The 23,829-nt window shown below is 47.0% G+C and overlaps 3 protein-coding genes across 3 annotated transcripts; 2 read left to right on the top strand and 1 right to left on the bottom strand.

Annotated features, from left to right (window-relative positions):
- On the top strand, positions 4,766-5,614 carry LOC8067865 (protein TIFY 11e). Its single transcript, XM_002464643.2, has one exon. The coding sequence runs from the start codon at positions 4,921-4,923 to the stop codon at positions 5,446-5,448; it is 528 nt and encodes a 175-aa protein (XP_002464688.1). The 5' UTR covers positions 4,766-4,920; the 3' UTR covers positions 5,449-5,614.
- LOC110431822 (skin secretory protein xP2-like) lies at positions 7,102-14,003 on the bottom strand. The gene is made up of 3 exons (XM_021451474.1): positions 13,974-14,003; positions 12,898-13,227; positions 7,102-7,161 (listed from the first exon to the last, which is right to left on the bottom strand). Exons 1-3 carry the CDS (start codon positions 14,001-14,003, stop codon positions 7,102-7,104), a joined length of 420 nt encoding a protein of 139 aa, XP_021307149.1.
- LOC8067866 (protein TIFY 11e) lies at positions 22,696-23,599 on the top strand. Its single transcript, XM_002464644.2, has one exon. The coding sequence runs from the start codon at positions 22,711-22,713 to the stop codon at positions 23,374-23,376; it is 666 nt and encodes a 221-aa protein (XP_002464689.2). The 5' UTR covers positions 22,696-22,710; the 3' UTR covers positions 23,377-23,599.

Below are 23,829 nucleotides of genomic sequence, written 5' to 3' on the forward strand. Positions count from 1 at the left end.
GAGCATTCTAAGTCTCCCTATTCTCGCTAACTTATATAAAGTGCTATACTTGTTCTACTGTATTGCATATTAAGTGATAGGAGTTGCCTGATACCGTTGCTGCATGAGTACTCCTTGTTATTACTACTCATTCAACTACCTTGTCCTATGTAGATAGGCACGGAGTCTATGCTTAGCTTGCTTAGTTCGGTAGAAGTCGGGTGATTCCCTGTCACCTGCGAGATATAGGTGGATACCTGCTTGATTAAGCATTGGTTGCTCGGGGAAAAGAATAACCAAGTGTGGAACGAATTTGGAGACCGGGCGGGGTCTTATGGTGGGTTGACCATGGTGCCCCTGCCTGTGTCGATTAAGGACCGATCGTTGACGGCCCTCTTGTCATGTTGAACGCATGCCCCACACTTAGCTGGAAGGATAAGTCGTTCCGACCGCGAAGCCTGAACACTATCCGGGCCGGGAATCGAGCCGCCATGCGCTGTATTGGTGATGGTTGAGGAGAACGACGAGGGCGCGGCGCGCAACCTTGGTATACCTTGGATACCTCGGTCGCCGGAACGGTCCTCGGGTACTGGCGGTGCCTGCCGAACCCGCGAATTGGTCCTGGATAGTGTAATACGGTGATCTGTAGCTCACTTGATCAGTGAGTGTGGTTTGTGTGGGGAATACCTCGCCAGCTGGTTAGAAATCGATTCGAATTGCCATCGCTCCTGGATAGTGAGCACTTGACATGAGCTTCGTCCTCGTAGTAAGGACTATGGAACACTTGGGTTATAATGAAACGGGTTTATGACTGCTGTGATGAGGTACTATCATAGTCTCATACTTGCTTGTAATAGCACTGGAGCAAACCTAGATAATAGATAATGATACTTTCAACTTGAGCAGATTAAAAGAAGAAAAGATTTATGTAGGTTTGGGTAATAAAACCTTGCGGTCTTTGCAAAATGGTTGTCAGCTACCCCACCAAATAGCCTTCATGATCCTTGATGAGTCTTTATTTTAAGTTTATGACGGGTAAGTCTAGCTGAGTACCTTCTCGTACTCAGGGTTCTATTCCCATGTTGTTTTGCAGATGGTCAAATGTACTATGGTTATTGCATCCTCTGTCTGTACCCAGCTATGGGTGATGACTAGACCAAGGGCGATGGTCACTCCGTCTCTTCTTTTGCTTTTGTGGGAATGACCGAACTATGGCACTGTATCAGACTTATCGTGTGTGTTGTAATTTCAAACTATGAAGCTTCCGCTACTTGAAGAACTTGGTTTGTAATAACTTTAAGCACTCCGATGTATTTTATGAATGTTGTAATCTGGATGTGCTTGTGGATGGCGACCGCTAAACTTATTACGATCTTGGCTGTATATGTGATGTGTGGTTTGAAATCCTTCGAGATTTCACGGACTACCGGGATTATATGGGCTTAAGCGTGATAGTTCGACTACGCAAATGGTCACTATTAGGCTTAATCTCTTATAATTTGGTCGGTTCTGTTACACCATCAACCAGATGCCTTCCGATAAGGCGCTCGGTCCGGATGGCTTTACGGGCCTTTTTTTCAAAGAATGTTGGGACATTATTAAGGTGGATGTCATGAACACAGCCAATGCTTTCCATTAGCTGCGCACCTCCAATTTAGCCATTCTCAACACAGCGAATGAGGCGGTCTCAGACTTTAGACCCATAAGCTTAATTCACTCCTTCGCAAAGATCATCACAAAGGTCATGGCAATGCGCCTAGCGCCCCACATGAACAGATTGATCTCCAAGAGTCAGAGTGCCTTCATTAAAAAAAAGAAGCATCCACGACAACTTCATGTAAGTTCGATGTGTCGTGCGTCGATTCCATAGAGCCAAGACCTCTGCCCTGTTTTTCAAGCTTGACATTTCAAAAGCTTTTGACTCGGTCCACTGGGAGTACCTACTCACTCTAATGAGCAAGCTCGGCTTCCCCCAAAAATGGAGGGAGTGGATGGCTGCCCTATTATCAACGTCATCTTCTCGAATCCTTCTAAATGGTGTCCCCCAATGCGCCTATTAAACACGGCAGAGGAGATTGCCAGGGGGATCCTCTGTCACCGTTGCTTTTTGTCATTGTGATCGACCCTTTGCAGAAGATCCTTGACCTTGCAACAGAAGAAGGACTTTTGAAAAAATTCAAGGGGAAACATTCTTTAATGCGGACATCCATGTATGCAGATGACACGACAATCTTCATCAAAGCCAAATAAGAAGGATGTCACTGCAATCGCCGATATTCTCACCAAGTTTGGTGAAGTAACAGGTTTCAAAACAAAATTTGGGAAGTCGTCTGTCATCCCCATAAGATGTCAAGGTGTTGATCTTGATGAGGTACTATGTGCTTTCCCTGCTAGACGAGCGCACTTCCCAACTAAATACCTAGGTCTACTCTTATCAAACACCAGACTACGGAGGATCGATTTTCAGCCTCTTATTAATAAAGCTGTGAGTAAGCTCACTGTATGGAATGGCAAAAATATTAATCATGCAGGAATGTCCACTTTGGTCAAAGCGGTACTCACCTCACAATCGGTGTATTGCCTAACATCACTAACAGCTCCTAAATCCACACTGAAGGAAATTGACAACCTAAGAAAGAGCTTCCTCTGGGCTGGGTCCGAGAAGCTAACCGGAGGAAAATGCAAAGTGAATTGGCCACACTCCATAAGGCCAAGTGATTCTGGGGGTCTAGGCATTCTTCATCTCGGAAAATTTGCAAGAGCACTACGTCTTCGATGGCTATGGAAAGATTGGGAGGGAGAAGGAACAATCCTGAACAACCCAGACTTGCCATGTGACGTTACCGGTAGGCTACTTTTCGCTACAGCAACTTCAATCACAATTGGTGATGACATGAGAGCTTTCTGGAGCAGCGCATGGCTGCAAGGCCAGAGGCCGCAAGATATAGCACCAAATATTTTTCAGATCTCAAAAAACAAAAACAAGTCAATCTACGAGGGCATGCAAAATAAAGCGTGGATTAGGGACATAGATATGCGACATACAAGCTTCAGCCCCCAACACTTCATGGAAAATGTCCAGCTTTGGAACGCTCTCAGCCACATCGAGCTACATCCGGACCGGGAGGACAACATTGTTTGGAAATTTAACCTGAATGGAAAATTCACAACGGGATCGGCCTACCATGCACAATTCATTGGAGCAACAGTGACAAATTTCAATTGCCTCATCTAGAAAGTTTGGGCACCACCAAAGTGTAAATTTTTTGCATGGCTAGCCATCCAAAATAGGATATGGACGGCGGATAGGCTTCAAGCGCGTAGATGGCCGAACAATGGAGTGTGCGCCTTATGCAGGCATAGTCAAGAATCTGGTGTCCATCAATTTCAAGACTGCCGCTATATATACTAGGTGTATCTGGGAGGGCATTGCAATATGGTTGGGTAATAAACAGCTGCGTCCTTCCGCCTAGGTGCCAGCAGACTCTGTACAAAGTTGATGGGACAACATGGATCACACACCTTCGATGGCAAGGCGAGGCCTTCGTTCGATCATCATCCTCATTTGTTGGGAGATCTGGAAAGAAAAAAATGCACGAATCTTTGAGCACAAGGACTCTGTGACAGTGCAGCTCCTCCAGAAAATCAAGGATGAGGCAAGAGCACGTTTCTAACTTATTTTTACACGTTTGATGTAAACTGTTCTTAAGGCAAGGTTTTGGAGTTGTGGCCATTTTTTTGGAACTTTTCTGTATATATGGTTGTACATCTAGGCTCCTTCTCTTTAATACAATAGGCAGCTCACCTGCCGGTTTTGTTTTAAAAAATATAGAGGGGGGATGCCATTTCCCAAGAACAAGGGCGCCACGAGTTTATCGGTAGGTCATGGCAAAATGAATGGCTAACATACGGGCATTGGGCTTAATCCACTAAGGAAATCGCTGGACACACCAGATGCGTGTTTTGCAACCTTATTGTCACAGCATTCTCGAGAAACATTTTTTAAAATTTGGTTTATTCTTATTTTAGATTTTCTGGTGCCATTTTGCAAATAAAGAAAAGGTCCAACTTCCTCCCACTAAGATTGGCTATGATTATTTGTAAATTAATTTATTTGCTCTATCGAACCACGTGCTTCATCAGGAGGCAGAAAACTAAGATACTAATATATTCCCTTTTAAAAAAAGAAATTCCTCCATCCTAAATTAAATTAACTTTCTAAGTTATATTAAATCAAGCTAATTTAATTTTAATCAAATTTAATGTGGTACCAATATTAATAATGCTGAATTATTAGTATAAATAGAGCTGCACTCGTTGAACCAACATGTCAAGCTCTGATCTCTTTTGCAATGGGCTGAATGTGCTCAAATGAAAGAGCCCTAACTTAGAGTTGGTCTAATCTAAATCCAGTTTTACGCAATGATGAGAAACATCATAAATTGTGCTGTAGCAAACAAAATATACTATCATAGTGCAACATTAACCCACCGCCTATCATTTTGCTTTTGAGCCAAGCCACGCATGAAACCATCAAGACATGTACATCGAGTCAGACCGGGGGCTCCGGTTTCACATCGCACGTCCGATTTCCGAAACATCGCGGCGCGCCAACCCAATCCATTCAGAATCAGGCAGCAATCAGCCTCCGAAAAAAAAAAAGCATCACGTGTTGATCGTGCCAGAATTAAAGGTGAGAACCCAAAACCACGGTTTCACACGGCACGCACCGCGCGGATTCCGTCGTTCCCACTCCCATCCGCCTTCCGTCCGCCTACATATAAAAATCTCCTCCCCTCCCGAGTCCATCGCCATCCCCCGAAACCATCCGTCACATATACAACTCCTCCATCCCAATTCCCATTCCCAGGCGCAGCGCGACAAGAAGAAGATCAAGCAGCAGCAGCAAAAGCTAGCGGCAAGGCAAGGAGATCAAGAGAAATGGCAACGGCGGCGGGGAGCATCCAGCAGGGCCACGGCGCCCGGTTCGCGGCGGCGTGCGACGTGCTGAGCCGGTACGTGAAAGCGGCAGCGGCAGCGACGACGACGACGCCGGTGGAGCAGCCGCGGCCGTTGCCAGGCACGGTAGTAGGGGTGGTACTCCCTCTGATGCCCGGCGCGGACCTGTCCACGCAAGCAGAGGAGCTGGCCGAGGCGGCGGATCAAGCGGGGCCGGCGCCGAGAGCGCAGCAGCTGATGACCATCTCGTACGGCGGGCGTGTGGTGGTGCTCGACGACGTCCCCGCGGACACGGCCGCCGAGCTGCTCCGGCTCGCGGCCGCCGCCGCCGCGCCGCGGGTGCTGCGAGCGCCGGATGATCTGCCCATGGCGAGGAAGGCGTCGCTCCGGCACTTCATGGAGAAGCGCAAGGGCCGGGTCGCCAAGCGCGCTTCGCCCTACAGCCGTCCGGGTGATGCTGGAGCCGCCGCGGCGTCGTCGTTCCCGGACCATCTCGCCCTCTCGCTCTGAGACAATACTAGTACATACAGTACAGTTTGTACTACCCCTATACTCTAGTAGGTGTTTGTTGATTGTACAGGCCGGGGAAAAACTCTACTATTTCAGTTCTGAGGCTTTGTTTAGATCTGTAGCACTTTCATTTTTATTTGATAAATATTGTTCAGTTATAGAGTAACTAGACTTAAAAAGATTAGTCTTGCAATTTACAGACTGTGGGGGTATAAACCCCTATACCCTTACGGCTACACTTGGGCCAGGAGGCTTGACCCATTACGAGACAAGTTCGAGGCTTGATCCGACAGCTCGGAGTTTCACGCAAGGGAACAAGACGTGGAGATCAAGCAAGATTCTAGTCGGTTAAAATAGGAATTGATACCGAACTATTTATGGCAATCGTAACCGACTAGGATTAGTTTCCAGATCTGTAACCCTGCCTTCCGGACTATATAAGGAGAGGCAAGGGACCCCCCTAGGACATCATTATTCTCTCAACACAAATCAATACAACCAGACGCAGGACGTAGTTATTACGCAAACTCGACGGCCGAACCTGGATAAAAAGCTTGTCCGTGTCTTGCGTCACCATCGAGTTCGTAGTTTGCGCACCGTCTACCGATAAACTACTACCGTGGGTATACCCCAAGGTAGACTGCCGACTAGCTTTCGTCGACAGTGGCGCGCCAGGTAGGGGGTGTGCATGCAACTTCTCCGGCGAACAAGATGGTCACAATCCCAGCTTCCGCGGCCGTTTCTGAAGGCCTCACGTTCACCATCGGCCAGATCACGTGGACGACGCGCGGCGGTGGTCTCACCAACACGGTTTCGGAAGGAACCCAGATCCAGTCTGGGATCACGTCGGCTCCGACCACTCGGGTGACGGCTTCGAGCGCCCGACCACCGCCCCCGCTCTACAAGGGGAGGAAGATCGACTGCTCTGACCTTCTCCAAGCACTTGACCGCGCCGATTCCAAGCTACTTGAAGCTTCCCAACTAGTAGACGGAATCTTGCGACAGCCCGATCAAGCCGCCCCAACGGATTTTTTCAAATCCCACCGGCCAACTCGTGTCGTTACACACGAACGGACGGGAACGTCTCTGACGATAAGCTCGACTCCCTCAGGACGATCTGTCAAGACCAAGGTCAACCCGGAGGAAGATTATCCGCGCGGTCTGAACAACTCGGCTTCTCTCTACTCGAGACACGTCCGATCCCTCTTTAACAAAGCTGGTTGGTTGCCAAAGGCGAGCAGTCGACCAGCTCGTCATTACGTCAACATGGTGACGATCCAAGAGCTACGGGACGGCCAGGCTTCCAGCACAAATTCGAGCACTGGTTCCGTCCCCACTGAAGTCATAAATTCCGAGGACGAGGACTACGACTTAGATTTCCCGTCACACCCTCCGGGCTTCCCTCGTTTCCCGATCTTCCCACCACGGCGTGGAGACATCGTTTTCAACGTCAGCGCCGACGAGCCGGTCGTTGACGGAGAAATAGACGAGCAGAGGCAGCTCCGCGAGCAGCGTAACGCCGATCGCGCCTGACGACGCGCGGACGAGGAACGTCAAATCCCGCCGCATAATCTCAGCGACGCTTTTGACATGGTCGGAGATCAGCAAGTCTATAAAACTCCCAGCGCCAATGTGGCCGTCGCTATGGCTAATCTAGACCGGCTCCCCGATACCCCTGAGTGCCAAGGGGTCCGAACCAGCGTCCGAGCACACCTGATCGCCGCAATGGGACAGACAGCCACTCTGCTCAAAAGAGTCCAGGCCGTCTCCTATACAGAAGCCACCTCCGACCAGACTCACCGTAGCCGGACCTCACCGCAGCCCAACAGGCACCACCACAACCGTTCCCCCGACAACCATCGAACAGATTCACGGCGTAACGACGGCGGTCGGGAAGCTGGCGGTCACCGCGAGCAGAATCGTAGGCGTGGTCAAGAAGTAAACCAGCACAGGGATCTTCGGTATAACATCCCTCCCAAAGACGCCCGGGACCGCATCAACAGGCGCGCCACGGAGAGAGCAGTCCACGAAAACCTGCGTCGTATCGAGTATGATGCAACGCATGGCCCTCCGGGCCTGAGACAGTTCTCCTCACACCTCCGCCAGGTCGTGTGGCCCCGCAATTTCAAGCTCGAGAAACTCAAAAAATACGACGGCAAGGAAAATCCAGAGAACTGGATCACTCTCTACGAAATCGCCGTCCGATCAGCAGCAGGAGACGAGCACGTCATGGCCAACTACTTCCTAGTAGTCCTTGACCAGGCTGGTCATCAGTGGCTCCTCGGCCTGCCCGAGGACTCCTTCGATTCTTGGGAAGAGCTACGCCAGGCTTTCATCGACAACTTCATCGCCACATGCGAGCATCCTGGAAACAAGTACGACCTCGAAAGGATAAGGGACAGGAAAAATGAACCTTTGCGCGATTACATCCGACGATTCTCGGATATGCGCCTCAAGATCCCGAAGATTTCCCACGACGAGGCCATCTCTGCCTTCATCAAAGGCCTACGTTTCCACGAGGCACTGAGAAACAAGCTGTTGCGCAAAAGGCCAACAACGATGGCTGAGCTCCTTGCCACGGCTAAAAATTACGCCAATGCCGACGACGCAGAAAAACTAATCCGGGACGATGCGAGAGGTCCCGACCAGCCCCCTCGGCGAGATGACAGTTGTGGTCGTTTCGACAACAGGAACCACCACCGCCGCGACAACCGTGATCAAAGAGAAGGCTGGGACAGGCGGCGCGACAATCGCAACGATTTCAGAGGAAAGCGCCCCCGTGAACACGACCACGAAGTGAATACGGTCAAGCGTCCCAACGGGCGGCGGGACTACCAAGAAGACTACAACAAAACGCTGAAGGGACCGTGCCAGCTGCACCCAAAGTCCAATCATACCATGGAAGAGTGTCGCGTCCTCAAAAACATCTATACGCGGCGGGCCGCCCAAGACGACTCTGCCAAGAAAAATGGAAAACGAGACGGGCACGACCACGAAGACGAGGACGAGGACCAAGATAGGGACCGACGACACCAATATGTCAGTCCCACCGACGTGGTCCACTCCATCTTCGGGGGCAAGGTCTCCATCGAATCTAAGCATGAAAGAAAGCTATTAAAAAGAGCCTGCCTCAACATAGACAGCACGGACGGCCTGATCGCAGACCCGAAATTTCCCCCGTGGTCGCACAGGGAGATCTCCTTCAGCAGGAAGGATCAGTGGGCCGCTATCCCAGAGCCAGGTCGTTTCCCTCTAATCCTGGACCCTTGCATCAACAGCATCAGATTCGAGCGCGTGCTCGTGGATGGAGGAAGCTCCATTGACATCCTCTTCCGCAACAGCCTGCCCGCTCTCAAGATATCTCCGGCACAACTAAAACCCTACGATGCTCAATTCTGGGGAGTCTTGCCAAGTCAGAGTTCAGTGCCCCTCGGACAGATAACATTGCCTGTCCAATTCGGCACGCCCGACCACTTTCGAACAGAGTTCGTCAACTTCGTGGTCGCTGACTTCGATGGGACCTACCACGCCATACTAGGCCGACCATCGCTGACAAAATTCATGGCGGTCCCACACTACTCATACCTGGTCCTCAAAATGCCTACGGAGAAGGGCGTCCTGACCGTCAGAGGCAATGTTTACACCGCATATACTTGCAAGGAAGAGAGCTTCAAGATCACCGAAGCGATTGATCTCTCGATCCGGATGGCAGAAACAGCAACCCAAGCCGCACAGCTACCTCCCGACCAGCTCCGACTACCCGAGCAGGAGACCGCCAGGAAGAATTCAAAATCCAAGGAGCATAAAGAAGTGCAACTGGTCGATGGCAGCCCCGAGAAGACAGCCCTCATCGGGGCCAACCTGGACCCCAAATAGGAAGACGCGCTCGTCAGGTTTCTAAGGGACAACGTGAGCGTTTTCGCATGGAAACCCGCAGACATGCCCGGCGTCCCGCGAAACCTGATTGAGCACTCCTTAAACGTCTCGAAGACCGCAAGACCAATCAAGAAAAAGTTGCGACGGTTCGCTCGTGACAAAAAGGAGGCTATTAGGACAGAAATAACACGGCTTCTAGCAGCCGGATTCATAAAAGAAGTGTATCATCCCGATTGGCTCGCCAATCCGGTCCTTGTACGCAAAAAGAATAATGAATGGAGAATGTGTGTTGATTACACTGATCTCAATAAACACTGTCCTAAAGATCCTTTTGGTCTCCCTCGCATCGACGAGGTGGTCGACTCAACGGCCGGATGCGAACTCCTCTCTTTTCTAGACTGCTACTCTGGTTATCACCAGATCTCGCTAAAGGAAGAAGACCAGATAAAAACGTCTTTCATTACTCCTTTCGGCGCATACTGCTACACGACCATGTCGTTCGAACTCAAAAACGCCGGAGCCACCTATCAAAGGGCCATCCAGCAATGCCTCCACGACGAGATCCGCGATGACCTCGTCGAGGCCTATGTAGATGACGTCATCGTCAAAACAAGGGATGCAAGCACCCTAATCGACAACTTAGACCGAACCTTTAAGGCGCTAAACAAGTACAAGTGGAAGCTTAACCCCAAAAAGTGCATCTTTGGCGTCCCTTCCGGTCTACTGCTCGGCAACGTCGTCAGCCGCGACGGCATACGACCGAATCCTTCAAAAGTAAAAGCAGTACTCGACATGCGACCACCTAAAAATGTCAAGGATATTCAGAAGCTTACCGGATGTATGGCCGCACTCAGCCGCTTCATCTCAAGACTAGGGGAAAAAGGCCTCCCTTTCTTCAAACACTTGAAGGCATCGGAAAAATTTTCTTGGACAGAGGAAGCCAACGCTGCGTTCACCTAGCTTAAGACTTTCCTCACTTCCCCACCCGTTCTTACAGCGCCTCAGCCCAATGAAGGCCTACTCCTTTACATTGCTGCAACCGACAGGGTTGTTTCCACAGCAATAGTGGTCGAGCGGGACGAGCCAGGACATGTTTACAAGGTCCAGCGACCCGTTTACTTCATAAGCGAAGTCTTAAACGAATCCAAGGCAAGATATCCACCAATACAGAAACTCATATACGCCATTCTAATAACATCGAGAAAGCTAAAGCACTACTTCGACGGCCATCGAGTCTTGGTAACCACCAGTTTCCCTCTCGGGGATATTCTGCGCAACAAAGACGCAAACGGCAGAATTGTAAAGTGGGCAATGGAGTTATGCTCGTTCTCTCTGGAATTCCAGAGTCGCACCACAATCAAGTCTCAAGCCCTCGTTGATTTCATTGCAGAATGGACAGACCTTAACGAAACTCCCGTTCCCGACGTCTCCGATCACTGGTCGATGTTTTTCGACGGGTCCTTGAACATCAACGGTGCCGGCGCTGGGATACTATTTGTGTCGCCTAACAAGGACAAGCTGCGTTACGTCCTTAGGATCCTCTTTTCGGCATCCAACAACGTCGCCGAGTACGAAGCATGCTTACACCGCATCCGACTAGCCGTTGAGTTGGGAGTCAAACGCCTCTACGTCTATGGCGACTCCGCTTTGGTCATCAACCAGCTCAACAAAGAATGGGACGCGACCCACGAAAAGATGGATCTCTACAGCAATGAAATTCGCAAGTGGGAGACCAACTTCTACGACATAGAATACATCCACGTGGTCCGGGATAAGAACCAAGCAGCAGATGTGTTGTCAAAGTTAGGATCATCTCGGGCCCAGATCCCGCGGGGTGTTTTCGTCCAGGACATCCATGAGCCAAGTGTGGGCTCCACCCTGGTCGAAAAGCAACCTATAGAAACAATGCTCATAAACGATGGCACTCCGACAACCAGTGGTCGTGATTGGCGCACCCCGTTCATCAAGTACATATTGGACGGGTCAGGTTTTTAGGATAAAGCAGAGAACGAGCGCCTCATTCGACGATCAAGGAATTACATACTGGTGGACGGCAAACTTATGCAAAAAAATGCAAGTTCTGAAGTGCTGCTCAAATGCATATCCCAGGACGATGGCATCAAGCTCCTAGACGACATACATGCTGGATCCTGCGGCAATCATGCTGCCTCCAGAACGCTGGTCGGGAAAGCTTTCCGAGCAGGTTTTTATTGGCCAACCGCGGTCAACGACGCAGAAAAACTGGTCCGACATTGTGAGGGATGTCAGTTCTTCGCTAAAAGGACCCACGTACCCGCTCACGAGATTCAAACTATCCCGTCGTCCTGGCCTTTCGCCTGCTGGGGGCTCGACATGATCGGGCCATTTAAACCGGCCCCTGGTAACTTCAAGTTCGTCTTCGTATTAATCGACAAGTTTTCAAAGTGGATTGAATACATGCCACTGGTCAAAGCAACCTCCGAGAAGGCTGTGGAGTTCCTCAATCAAATCATACACAGATTCGGGATCCCAAACAGTATAATCACCGACCTGGGTACTCAGTTCACTGGCACCACATTTTGGGACTTCTGCGATGACAGAGGCATAGTCATAAAATACGTGTCAGTAGCTCACCCACGAGCAAATGGCCAAGTTGAACGTGCAAACGGAATGATCATTGACGCCCTAAAGAAAAGATTGTACACCGAGAATGACAGAGCACCTGGTCGATGGATGAAAGAGTTGCCGGTCGTGGTCTGGGGTCTCCGAACACAGGCTAGTCGGAACACCGGGGTGTCACCCTACTTCATGGTTTACGGCACCGAGGCAGTGCTACCATCTAATATAACCTTCGGATCTCCAAGGATCGAAAACTTCGACCAGTCAACGGCCGACAACACCAGGGAACTCGAAATCAACTGCATGGAAGAAAAGCGTCTAAATTCGTGCCTCCAGCGCACTGGCAAGCTCTTGGCTGAGCTGCTCCTTCTCCTGCCGAAGGCGTGCGACCTCCTCCTCCAAACCTACATGAATAGTCCTCTGGTCAGCGAAGTCAACCAACGCGACTACAAACAGCTGACTCGGAGTGCGAGACTAACCTTCTCGCTGCCGAAACTGATCGGCCAAGCGTCGGGTAAGCTCGAGATGGTGCTCTTCCTGAGCGCTCATCTCGGAAACTTTTTCTCCAACTTCCGACCGAAGCCGGTCCACCTCTGCGGCCAGGGCCTTGTTCTCGGCCACGATGCCTTCTATTTGGTCGAAGCACCGTTTCCGATACTTCGTCGTTTTCATTGCGCCCTGCAAAGCGAATATATGTCGACCAAGCAAGACAACGCACGAAAATGTCCAGCAGTGCAAAGAATCACTTACCTTGACTTCGTCCACAAGACGTTTGGCCGCACGCTCCACTCTGGCGGCCTCTTCTGTCTCGGCGAGCTCCTCATGCCCGATAAAGTGGTCCTCGCGTTGGCGCCACACATATACGTGTTGGCGGCCATCGCAGGGACGACCTTCAATCTCCTCCACCTCGTCGTCGGAGGCCGCCTGGGTTTCCTCGCCCGCTGCATCGCCACCGGTGGTGGTCGCAGGCATTACAGGCCCCTGGACCAGCCCCGGGGAGCCTGCAGTCGAAGTGGCTCCTGCCCGGGGCGGCGTGGGGACCTCCCTCCCTTCGACGGGGGGAGGGGTCGGGGCTCTGCCCTCCTCTTCTGTGGCGTTACTCGGGGGAGGCATCCCCGTAGCCTCCTCGACCCTTGTCGGGCTGCTCGCCGTAGGCTGTGCGGCGGCCGGGAGCTCCTCGGTGCTCTCAGGCACGGCTGCAGCCGCAAGCTGCTCCGCGGTCTGCGGCGCCGCGTCATCAGCAGCACAAGCAGGCTCGACCACCCCCTGGCCGGCGAGGTGGTCGGGGTTGACATCGACGCCGCGCTAAAACAGCAAAGTACTATCAAAAAAAAAATCGCCAAAATACGTAAGTCGAACACTTACAGGTCTGAACGACGGTGGGTCGCGGTGAATCTCCTCCTTGCCCGGCCGGTCGGCACCTGCGCCCCCATCTCGACAACGCGCGGAGCAGGAGGGTCGCTGGCCACCCGATCAGTAGTGGCCGGCGCACTGTCCGGGCGGCTACGAGGTCGTCGGACTAGCGACGGTGCGGCCTCCTCCTCCTCGTCGTCGTCGTCGGTGATCCGGACGAGCCGACGACGCTTCGGCGCTTGGCTGCTCTCCGCTGGCAGCGTCGGCGCAGGCGAAGGATCCGTCGCCATTGGCCTTTTCCCCGCCACTCTATCCTCGGTGGTCGGGACGGGTCGGGCCTGCTCCTCCTCACTGCTGGTGTACCGAGTACACCGAGCAGCGTCTTCCTCTGGCGGATCTTCCCCCGCAGGATTCTCCATCCCGGGTGCCAGTGACACATACACTGTACACCGGTCAACATCTCCGATCTGCAAAAGTAACAAAGACAAGTTGGCAACTGACAATAGCACATGCTAAGGAGAAATAAGCAGTAAGATACCTTAGGTGCTGGTCGCCCCAACTTGAAGGCTTGCACCCGATCACTTCCACGGACGAAGCCTCCGTCCGCGAAGTTGAACAGCTCGTTCAACAACTGCTGCACCTCTGCCTTCTCCAAGACCTCAGGATGCATCCTGGTCGGGTCCATGCTTCCAGCATACTTGTACGCCGAATGCACCCTCTTCTGGCATGGCATCACCCGACGACACACAAAATTGCCGACCACGCCTAGCCCGTCCAAGCGCGACCAGTCGATCAGCTTTATAAGGTCTGCCACTTGACCGTCGAAATCTGGGCGATCGGTCCATCTTACCCTCTTCTCGGGGATGTATCCCACGTCGCAGAATGTGGAGCTACCCGGTTCCTCCCTGATGTAGAACCACTTCCTGTACCATTCGGTCAGGGAAGTGTTCCATGGACAGTGCAGATAGCGGTTCTTCATCCCGTCGCGAAGGTTGAGGTATACTCCACCTGCAACCTTGGAGCCTCCAACCGCTCCCTTCTTTCTTAGACAAAAAAGATAGCGAAAGAGATCGAAGTGCGGTTCTATGCCAACATAGGCCTCGCACAAATGGATAAAAGTAGAAATAAGAAGGATTGAGTTCGGGTGCAGATTGCAAATCCCGATCTCATAATACAAAAGAAGACCTTGAAGAAAAGGATGAACAGGCACCCCAAAACCCCGCTTAAGGAAATCCTCGAACACGACGATCTCACCGGCGCGGGGGTCGGGGTAGCTCTCTCCCTCCGGTGCCCTCCAGCCGCCGAGCTCCGGGCTGTGCAGTAGCCCCATGTCGACGAGGTCACCGAGGGACTTTGCGGTGCTGCGGGATTTCTTCCATTCCTTGGCCATCAGCTCGGCCCTCTTCTTCGACTCGCTCTTCGCCATTGGAGGTGCGGAAGTGGATTCGAGTTAGCAAGGTGCAGGAGATTGAAGGAGGCAAGAGCGGAAGGTTTGAAGGCAATGGCAGGGTAAGCAGTACAGGGGAAACTGTCGAGCTCTTATAAACCACAACTCCACCCCTCCCACTTCCCGCATTCTCGGGAAGTGGGCGGGCCATACGGTGGACGCGATGTTTCAGTTTTCAATGATTATCGACAATTAATGCGGCGGAGTTTTCGTCCAAATTGATGGTTTCCTTTTCTCAAACCGCGCAAAGGGCGGCCGTACAGTTGCCAGGCGCAACTTTTCAAGCTCCCATCTGACATCCCGTCAGGAGGTCTCGTCACGGCAACTTTTTTGTGGAAAAGTTTTTTCAAAACAAGCAGACAAAAATGGTAGAGAGTCAACAATCCGAGGACTGCACTGACCACCGAGCACTTGATGCTCGGGGACTGGTCGACCAGTCTATCAACTCGGAACTTCAAAGACCGCACTGACCACCGAGCACTCGATGCTCGGGGACTGGTCGCCCAGTCTATCAACTCGGAACTTCAAAGACTGCACTGACCACCGAGCACTCGATGCTCGGGGACTGGTCGCCCAGTCTATCAACTCGGAACTTCAAAGACTGTACCGACCACCGAGCACTCGATGCTCGGGGACTGGTCGTCCAGTATAGCAACTCAAAACTTCAAGGACCGCACCGACCAACGAGCAATTGGTGCTCGGGTACTGGTCGTCAGATTTGTTGACTGCTCCGGACACCGAGCGCTTGATGCTCGGGGACTGGTCGCTTAGTTTGTTAATTTGGAAATCAGCAAGCTGAACTGTTCGCTGACCATTGTACACCCGGGGACTGATTGACCAGCTCGTCGAATTGCAAACTCTATGGTAAATGAGCATGAGATGCTCGAGGACTGGATAATTCCGGTTTTTTAGACCTTGCTATAAGGTTCATACTACGCCTTCCAGCAAGCTCGGGGACTACATCGGTACGATGCACATCGGTACGATGCATCTAGCGATGCATCTCACATTCAAAACAGCTTTGAAGATTCTTCTTTGGATCCTGGCACCACGTAACTACGTCACCTGCTACCAGGCTCGGGGACTAAGTGGGCACACTTCACCTTGCGGTGAACTTGCTTGTCTTTTTGATGGACCGTACTTTTCAGGAAAGTAAAGTGGGCACACTTCACCAAAAAAGGAATATTTTTTCTCAAGAGCACCTTGCATTCTTCGAACAATTGGCTTCTTCGACGATGAAGTTAATTGGATGCTTTAGGATTTGTTCAAGCTGTTGACGCAACTATTTGGGCAATTTTCATAATGATTAAAGATATTAAGTTTCATTGGTCGAAGAAGCTCAAGACGGCGTGTTACTTCACAATACATGGTGCTCGGGGACTAGTTGTGGGGGTATAAACCTCTATACCCTTACGGCTAGACTTGGGCCAGGAGGCTTGGCCCATTACGAGACAAGTTCGAGGCTTGATCCGACAGCTCGGAGTTTCACGCAAGGGAACAAGACGTGGAGATCAAGCAAGATTCTAGTCGGTTAGAATAGGAATTGATACCGAACTATCTATGGCAATTGTAACCGACTAGGATTAGTTTCCAGATCTGTAACCCTGCCTTCCAGACTATATAAGGAGAGGCAAGGGACCCCCCTAGGACATCATTATTCTCTCAACACAAATCAATACAGCCAGACGCAGGACGTAGGTATTACGCCAACTCGGCGGCCGAACATGGATAAAAAGCTTGTCCGTGTCTTGCGTCACCATCGAGTTCGTAGTTTGCGCACCGTCTACCGATAAACTACTACCGTGGGTATACCCCAAGGTAGACTGCCGACTAGCTTTCGTCGACACAGAAAAATTGTACAATTAGTTTTTATTTTTATCTATATTTAATGCTTTGTGTATACGCCGTACGATTCGATGTGACGAGAAATCTTAAAAAGTTTTTTAATTTTTTAGGTGAACTAAACAAGGAATGGAGAACTACAATTTCTTACTCTCTCGAGTGGATCAAAGACTAGGTAAAAAAAACAATACGTACACCGCTAGTAGTCGGTGCGGGAAGCTTCTTGTTGGTATGGTGCGGAACACGAACACGGGATGGCTGATGAGTACAAGTAGGCCGTCGCTTTCGGCAACCACTGGAGCGTGTCGGAGCTTCCCGCTGCAGCTGCATGCATGCACCGGCCGCTTCTGGTTTACCGTTGAATTTACTTTCGCACGGCGGTCGGCTGTCGGGCTGGCGGAGGTCAAAGTCGATCGTGTGCCCCGCGGCCCGGCACATCGCGTGGGCGTGGGCGTGGGCGTGGCAAGGCACCGCAGCATGCATCCTCATTCTCCCCCTCCCCCTGCGTCCGCCGGAAATCTTGCGGTCCGAAAGTTCGGACGAAAGACGCCGTCCGACGGTTGCCGCTCAATCATTCCCGCGCGCACGACGGGGCTGCCAGGTACATACTTTTTTTTTATTTCTTTCCTTTTTTGTTTTTTCTTTCCTTTTCTTTTCTTCTTCTTTTCTTTCCTTTTATGTTTCTTTTATTTTTCCCTCCCGATCGTTGCTGTTAGTTTTCTTTTTTTTTTATTCTTTTTTTTTCTTTCTTTTTCTTTTTCTTTTTATTTATTTATTTCCTTTTCTTTTTTCTTTTCTTTTTTCTTTTTTCTTATTTTATTTTATTTTATTTTTCTTTATCTTTTCATTTTCCTTCCTGCCCGTTGTTGTTCCTATTTGTTTTTTCTTGGTATTTTTTCTTTTCTTTATTTTGTTTTTTTCTTTTTCTTTTTTCCTAATTCATGTTTATAGATTCAATTTATTTTTACTTTTCTTTTATGTTATTTTATATTTTTATCTTTCTTTTATTTTTTTTCCTCTTTATTTTTTTATTCCTTTTTGTGCTTCATTTTTCCCATTCTTTTTTTCATTTTTTATTTCATTCATCTTTTTATTTTTTTTTTGTTTCTTTTGGCAACACATTAATTTAGTGCTGGTTACAAAGGTGTTTATTAGATTATTTTTTGTGGAATACATGCACGCATGTGATTGAAACGCTACAAACGTCTTGATATTGATCCTATGGTTGTTGTTTAATTTTTTTAGTGGACTAATATCATAGGAAGCGAGTGATATTATTTTTTGTTTCTGTTTCATTCAATTTTCCATATTATTTTTTATTTTATTTTTTATTTACTATCATTAATTAGTTTTATTTATTCTTTTTTATTTCTTTTTTGTCTTTATGTTTTTATAGATTTTTTTATTTTTCTACTTTATCTTACTTAATTATTTTTTATATTTACTTTTTTCTTTTCTATATTTCATGAGATGTGATGTAAAATGATGTTTTTTGCAACGTTTATGTGGTATACAATGCCATGTTTTTTGATGTTTTTTTATGATGTTTATGTAGTATATGTAATGTTCTATGGTTTTCTATGATGTTCATGTGTTATACATGTAATGTTCTATGATATTTTTTTTGATATTCGTGTGGTATTTTTGTGATGTTCTACCATTTTTTTTGTGATGTTCGTGTAATATATATCTGATAATGCAATATTCTATATTGTATTTGGCGATGTTCTATATTGCATTTGGTGATGTTCGATGGTTCATTTATTGATGTTCACTTAGTATATATGATGATGTACATAGTGATATTCACGTAATATATATGTGATGTTCTATAGTGTATTTAATGGTGTTCTATATTGTATTTAGTGATGTTCTATGATGTATTTAGCGATGTTCATGTTAATGTTCGATAGTGAATTTAGTGACGTTCATTTAGTATAGATGTTTTTTGATATATTTAGTGATGTTCAGGTAATATATATATGATGTTCTATAATGTATTTAGTAATGTTCTATGGTGTATTTAGTGATGTTCACTTAGTATACATGTGGTGTTCTATGATGTACTGAGTGATGTTCATGTAATGTATTTGTGATGTTCTATAATATATTTAGTGATATTCCGTAATGTATTTAGTTATGTTCACTTAACATACATGTGATGTTTGCCTTTTATTTTTTCCATATTCCATTGTATATGGTATACACATGATGAATGAGATACTGTATGATTATCTTTAAGTATTTTCACAACATATTATGTAGTATTCATACAACATGTTATGTAGTATTTTATACAACATGTTATGTAGTTTTTTCCCATGTTCCATTTGTTATATTATACACATGATGTTCTACTTGTGTAATGTTATTTATTATATAATTCTATATTTTTATTTTATTTATTTATCGGTATTATAATACCAATCATTTAAGTGTGTTTTCATATGGAATATTGTTTTTTCTAAATTTAAAATATTTTTTTGTGAAGGCGGAATATTGTTTTATGAATCTAGAACACCACCTTTATTCAATAATAAAAGAAAATAATCTATCTTTATGAAATACATATTCGTTAATAAAACTTTATCTGAATATATTCATGTTGAGATCTTATTTTGAAGCATTTAGTATAAGGAATCCAATAGTGCAATCTGAATTTAATTTGGATACTTGATTTGCTAGCTATAACGAAGATGGAACATCGTCTCTTATGAAGATGGAACATTATTTTTTTTAATGAAGATGGAACATCGTCGCCATGTTTATAATACCAATACGGTTCTTAGAATATTTTATTATGAAGATGGAACATTATTTTTTAAACCTTAAACATCGTCTCAGCTCAATACAAAAATGTTCTATCTTTATATGATAATTATTCGTTATTAAAATTTTATCTAAATATATCCATGTGAGATCTTGTTTTGAAGTATTTATTACAAGAAATCAAATGGTGTCATCGAAATTTAATTTGTATATTTTGTTTAAGAGTTATGACTTTTTTTTATTAAAAGTCATTATATGCATGCGTCGTAGCTAACATGGATATGTTGCTGCACTATCTCCTCGCACCAGCTGCGCATGATAAAGTCACGAGCCAAAATTAATTATTATGGGTGAGAATAAATACGTACCAGCACCGGCATAGAAAAAGTACATTAAAGGTCTAATTTGTAAACAGTCTGAAAACGACGTGCGCTGCAGAGGTAAATGTAATTTTCGGCACTAAAACCATTATCAACTAATTCATTCAATAGCAGTCATTTAGAAAATGTATAGCTCGCTCTCAAAAGAAACAGTTTAAAAAAACAGTCAAAATAATTCGGTCAACAAACAGTTAATAAGGTTCATTAAATATATAATCTACGGTGCCATTCGATATCCTACAGAAAAAAGAGGAATCGTCGTGGTCCCTTAAACACGCGAGGCGGGAATCGGGGCGCGGGAGTCTGCCGGACGACGCTTTCCGTCCGAACGGCCGGACCCGACGAGGCCCCTGCGTCCGCCGGCCGAACTATGATTTTTCTACATGCATCCTCATACTCGTCGTCTTCTACATGCTATAACTTTTTCGTTTGAATTTTTCTATCAAATTTATATATTATTTAATAATATTTTTTATAATAAATTAGTAAATAATAATTTTAAATATAATTTTTTAGTCAAGCTAGTAGTGCCTCGGATCGATTTTATATATCAAACAGTATATAAAAGACACGTTCCTTCTTCCATCAATCAATTGAAGAAGACACGATCCTTTACCACGACCACGAACACTCGTTTTTTAAAAACAAAATGTAACATGTACGTCTATACATACATCAAATATATTTAGCAAATTTCTAGCTCCAAAAGATTCAAGAATTTCTCAAAACTGATTCTAATAACTCTTCTAGCTAGAGGCATTCCAATGGCCAAAGGCATATGCATCAATATGAATCATTTATGTACTTAAACATCTTTAATTTAGATTTGAAACTACATATATACGTACGTCTAGCATCAATATTCCTAAATGAACCAAGCTGTAGGAAAAGATATGATAGGGGAACTAGACTTGCTTTTCTTTTTGACTCACTCTGATGGGAGAAAAAAAGAACTTGGGCCGGGAGCTTTGAAAAACGACGTCTTATTCCAAGCTACTCCCTTCGTCCAAAAAAATAAATCTCACTTCACAAAGTGCCCAAGAATTTTAAGTTTAACTAAGTTTATAGAAGATATTATCTACATTTTGATCTCCAGTTAGAGTTTTATCACGTTAAAAGTTATGTGCATAAGTTATGAGTATAACTTTGTAATTTCCTAAAATGAAAGGTTATAATTTCTTTTCCAAAAAATAAACATAAAAAAATTTAAGATGATAAGTTGTTCTGTAAAATGTTATGCGCATAATTTTGTATAACATGTAACTTTGTAACAATGAAAATTATAGAAATATTTATTCCAAAAAAATAAAAGTTATGATGAAAAAATTGTGATGCAAAGATTTAGTAAGAAGTTATGCATACCAGTCTTATGTGTAATTTTGTAACTTCCCCGAAAAAGAAGGAAAAATGCGGGAGTGGTTTTTTTTTCTAGAAAAGAAAATTGTGTTGATAAGAGCATCTCCAACAGTTTTGTATTTGGGGTTTGCATTCTTATAATTTGCCAAAATTATCGAAATGAGGTATCCAATAGTTTGCATTTGTGTTTTGCAATTTGGGCAACTTGGAAATTGAGAGAGGAAACTTGGCATAAATGCAAGTCTGCGGGCCGCTTGGCAAACGCCGATCGGGTCCTCCTCCTGTGCTCCTCCCGCGCGTGGGGGACTCGATGATGACCTGCAGCGTCTCGGATACAGGTATCAGGAAATGGAAGCGACTTGGATGCTCGCGAACTGGCGCGCGGCGACGAGAAAATGTCGCAAAGAAGAAACGTGTGCGATTAAAAGCGCGGGACCAGATACGACGTGGAAGAAAAATCGCGCCAAATACGGTTGGGTCCACAATTTTGGTTTTCCTAAGTCAACTATGGCAAACACTTGGAGGTGACCTTTTTTTTTACTTGCCATATCGTTTTGAGAGTTGGCAAACTATAACAAATGAAAAATAAAACATATAAAACTGTTGGAGACGCTCTAAGTTATGTTTCGTAAGATATTGTATATAAAAGTTACGTGCATAACTTTGCAACTTCTTAAAAAATATTATAATATTTTTTCAAAAAAAGGTTAAACAAAACAATTATTAGTATAACTTTGTAACTTTTTAAAAAATAAATGTTGCGAATTCAAAAATAAAGTTATTGCTAGGCTAGTGGGATCGCTGATTAGCTCAGTTGGAGAACCAATGCGCGGTAGAGCGTGCAAAAAGAGAATGAATGGCGCGCGCGGCACTATTCAAATAGGGAAAGAAGTGAATTTTATTTTTTTTTAAAAAAAAGAAACTTGCGGTGTGTCGAATAGATCAGCTGGTAAAACCTGACCAGCCGAATTTAAGTTCTCCATTTGGTATGGATGTTTGTATTTTTCTGGATTTATTCCACGATTTCTCGTCGACGGCGAGGAGCCTACGGTGACTTCGTGAATCTCGTAATCTGTCGGTTCGGTCCTTCGAAGGTGCTTATAGGTTAGAGTTTGTGTACGTGTGTTCATAGGGGTAAGTGTAAGGTGTCTACGTTGTATTGTGTAATTCTAAAAAAAATCAAAACCATGTTATTTTTAGCTTTTATATTGCCCTTTTTTTGTCAAAATTTTATACTGGCTTCTGCCCGCTTGGCAAGAGTGATGTATGGTATTTTTCTCAGAAGACAAAGACGCAGGAAAGTATTATATATAATTGTACGGTGCGGCCACTCTTATCCATAAAACAAATCGTTTGAATTATTTTATGGGTAGGGAGGAAGTATTTCTATGATTTGTGAGGTGCCAGCACGGGGTCCACAGCCAGTCGGCCAACACTGCCCCACTTGTGCATGCCGCTGTCCACCGGCTGGTAGTTTTATTTAATTATTTTTTATATGCTGCTCCCGAGTCCCACCGCAACTTTCACGTGTTGTTCGTGCCGAGACTGCCGACCACCCACCACCGCGCCGCGCGGCTACATATCACACCCGTAGAGATATCGCCGACTATTCCTCTCGCTCCCCGATTCTGTATCTATAAAATGGAGCTCCCAACCCAAAAGCCCAAGCCAAACCAAAAGAATTCCTCCTCCTCACCAAACCGGGAGTCCCAACCCAAGGCAGCGGCAGCTCATCACCGGCGCGCGATGGCGGCAGCAGCTGTAACTCCAGGAGGCACGGGCGGCACCGCTGCGGCGACAAGCCGGTTCGCGGCGGCCTGCGGGGCTCTCAGCCACTACGTCAAGCAAGCGGCCGAAGCCGAGAGGAAGCACGCGAGGCCGGCAGCCGTGCCCGTGCGGCCTCTCCCGCTGATGCCGGGCGCCGACGTCTCCGACTACTGCAGCCGCGACGGCGGCCTGGACCATCTGGCTCAAGCGGCGCAGATGATGACCATCGTGTACGGAGGGCGCGTGCTGGTGCTCGACGACGTCCCAGCGGACAAGGCGGCGGGCCTGCTTCGCCTCGCCGCCGCCGCCACCGGCGCAGCAGCAGCGCAAGAAGGTGCAGGTACAGAGGCGACGGGCGGTGCCATGCGCGGCGGCGGGCAGGTCTCGGCCGCCGCCGACCTGCCAGTGGCGAGGAAGGCGTCGCTGCAGCGGTTCATGGAGAAGCGCAAGGTCCGGGTCGCCGCCGCGCGCACGGAGCCGTACCGGCGGCCCGACGCCAGCGATGCCTACTGCCCTGACCACCTCAAGCTCGCGCTCTGATTCCAGTTAGTTCGGTGTTGTTGCTATGCAGTTTCTAATTAATGTGTACTTAGGCGAGGAATAGGATTAGAGATATTATTATAGGAAGAGTCGAAGAGAGTACTTGGATTAATGGATTGTACAGAGAAACTGGTAAACATGTGGGGCGGCGTACTGAATGAAAGCCAGAATTGAACAAAGTTTGGAAACAGATTCGCTGTGCTGTGCGTGCACAATTCCTGAATTGTACAAATTAAGGCCTTGTTTAGATCCGAAAAAATTTTGGATTTTGACATTGTAGCAATTTTGTTTTTATTTAACAAATATTGTCTAATCATAGCGTAACTAAGACAAACTGTGTAATTAGTTTTTATTTTTATCTATATTTAATGCTTCATGTATATGCCGTAAGATTCGATGTGACGGAAAATCTTGAAAAGTTTTTGGTTTTTTGGTGAAGTAAACAAGGCCTAA

The sequence above is a fragment of the Sorghum bicolor genome, chromosome 1 (genome assembly GCF_000003195.3).
Source record: "Sorghum bicolor cultivar BTx623 chromosome 1, Sorghum_bicolor_NCBIv3, whole genome shotgun sequence".
Classification (NCBI taxonomy): Eukaryota; Viridiplantae; Streptophyta; class Magnoliopsida; order Poales; family Poaceae; genus Sorghum; species Sorghum bicolor.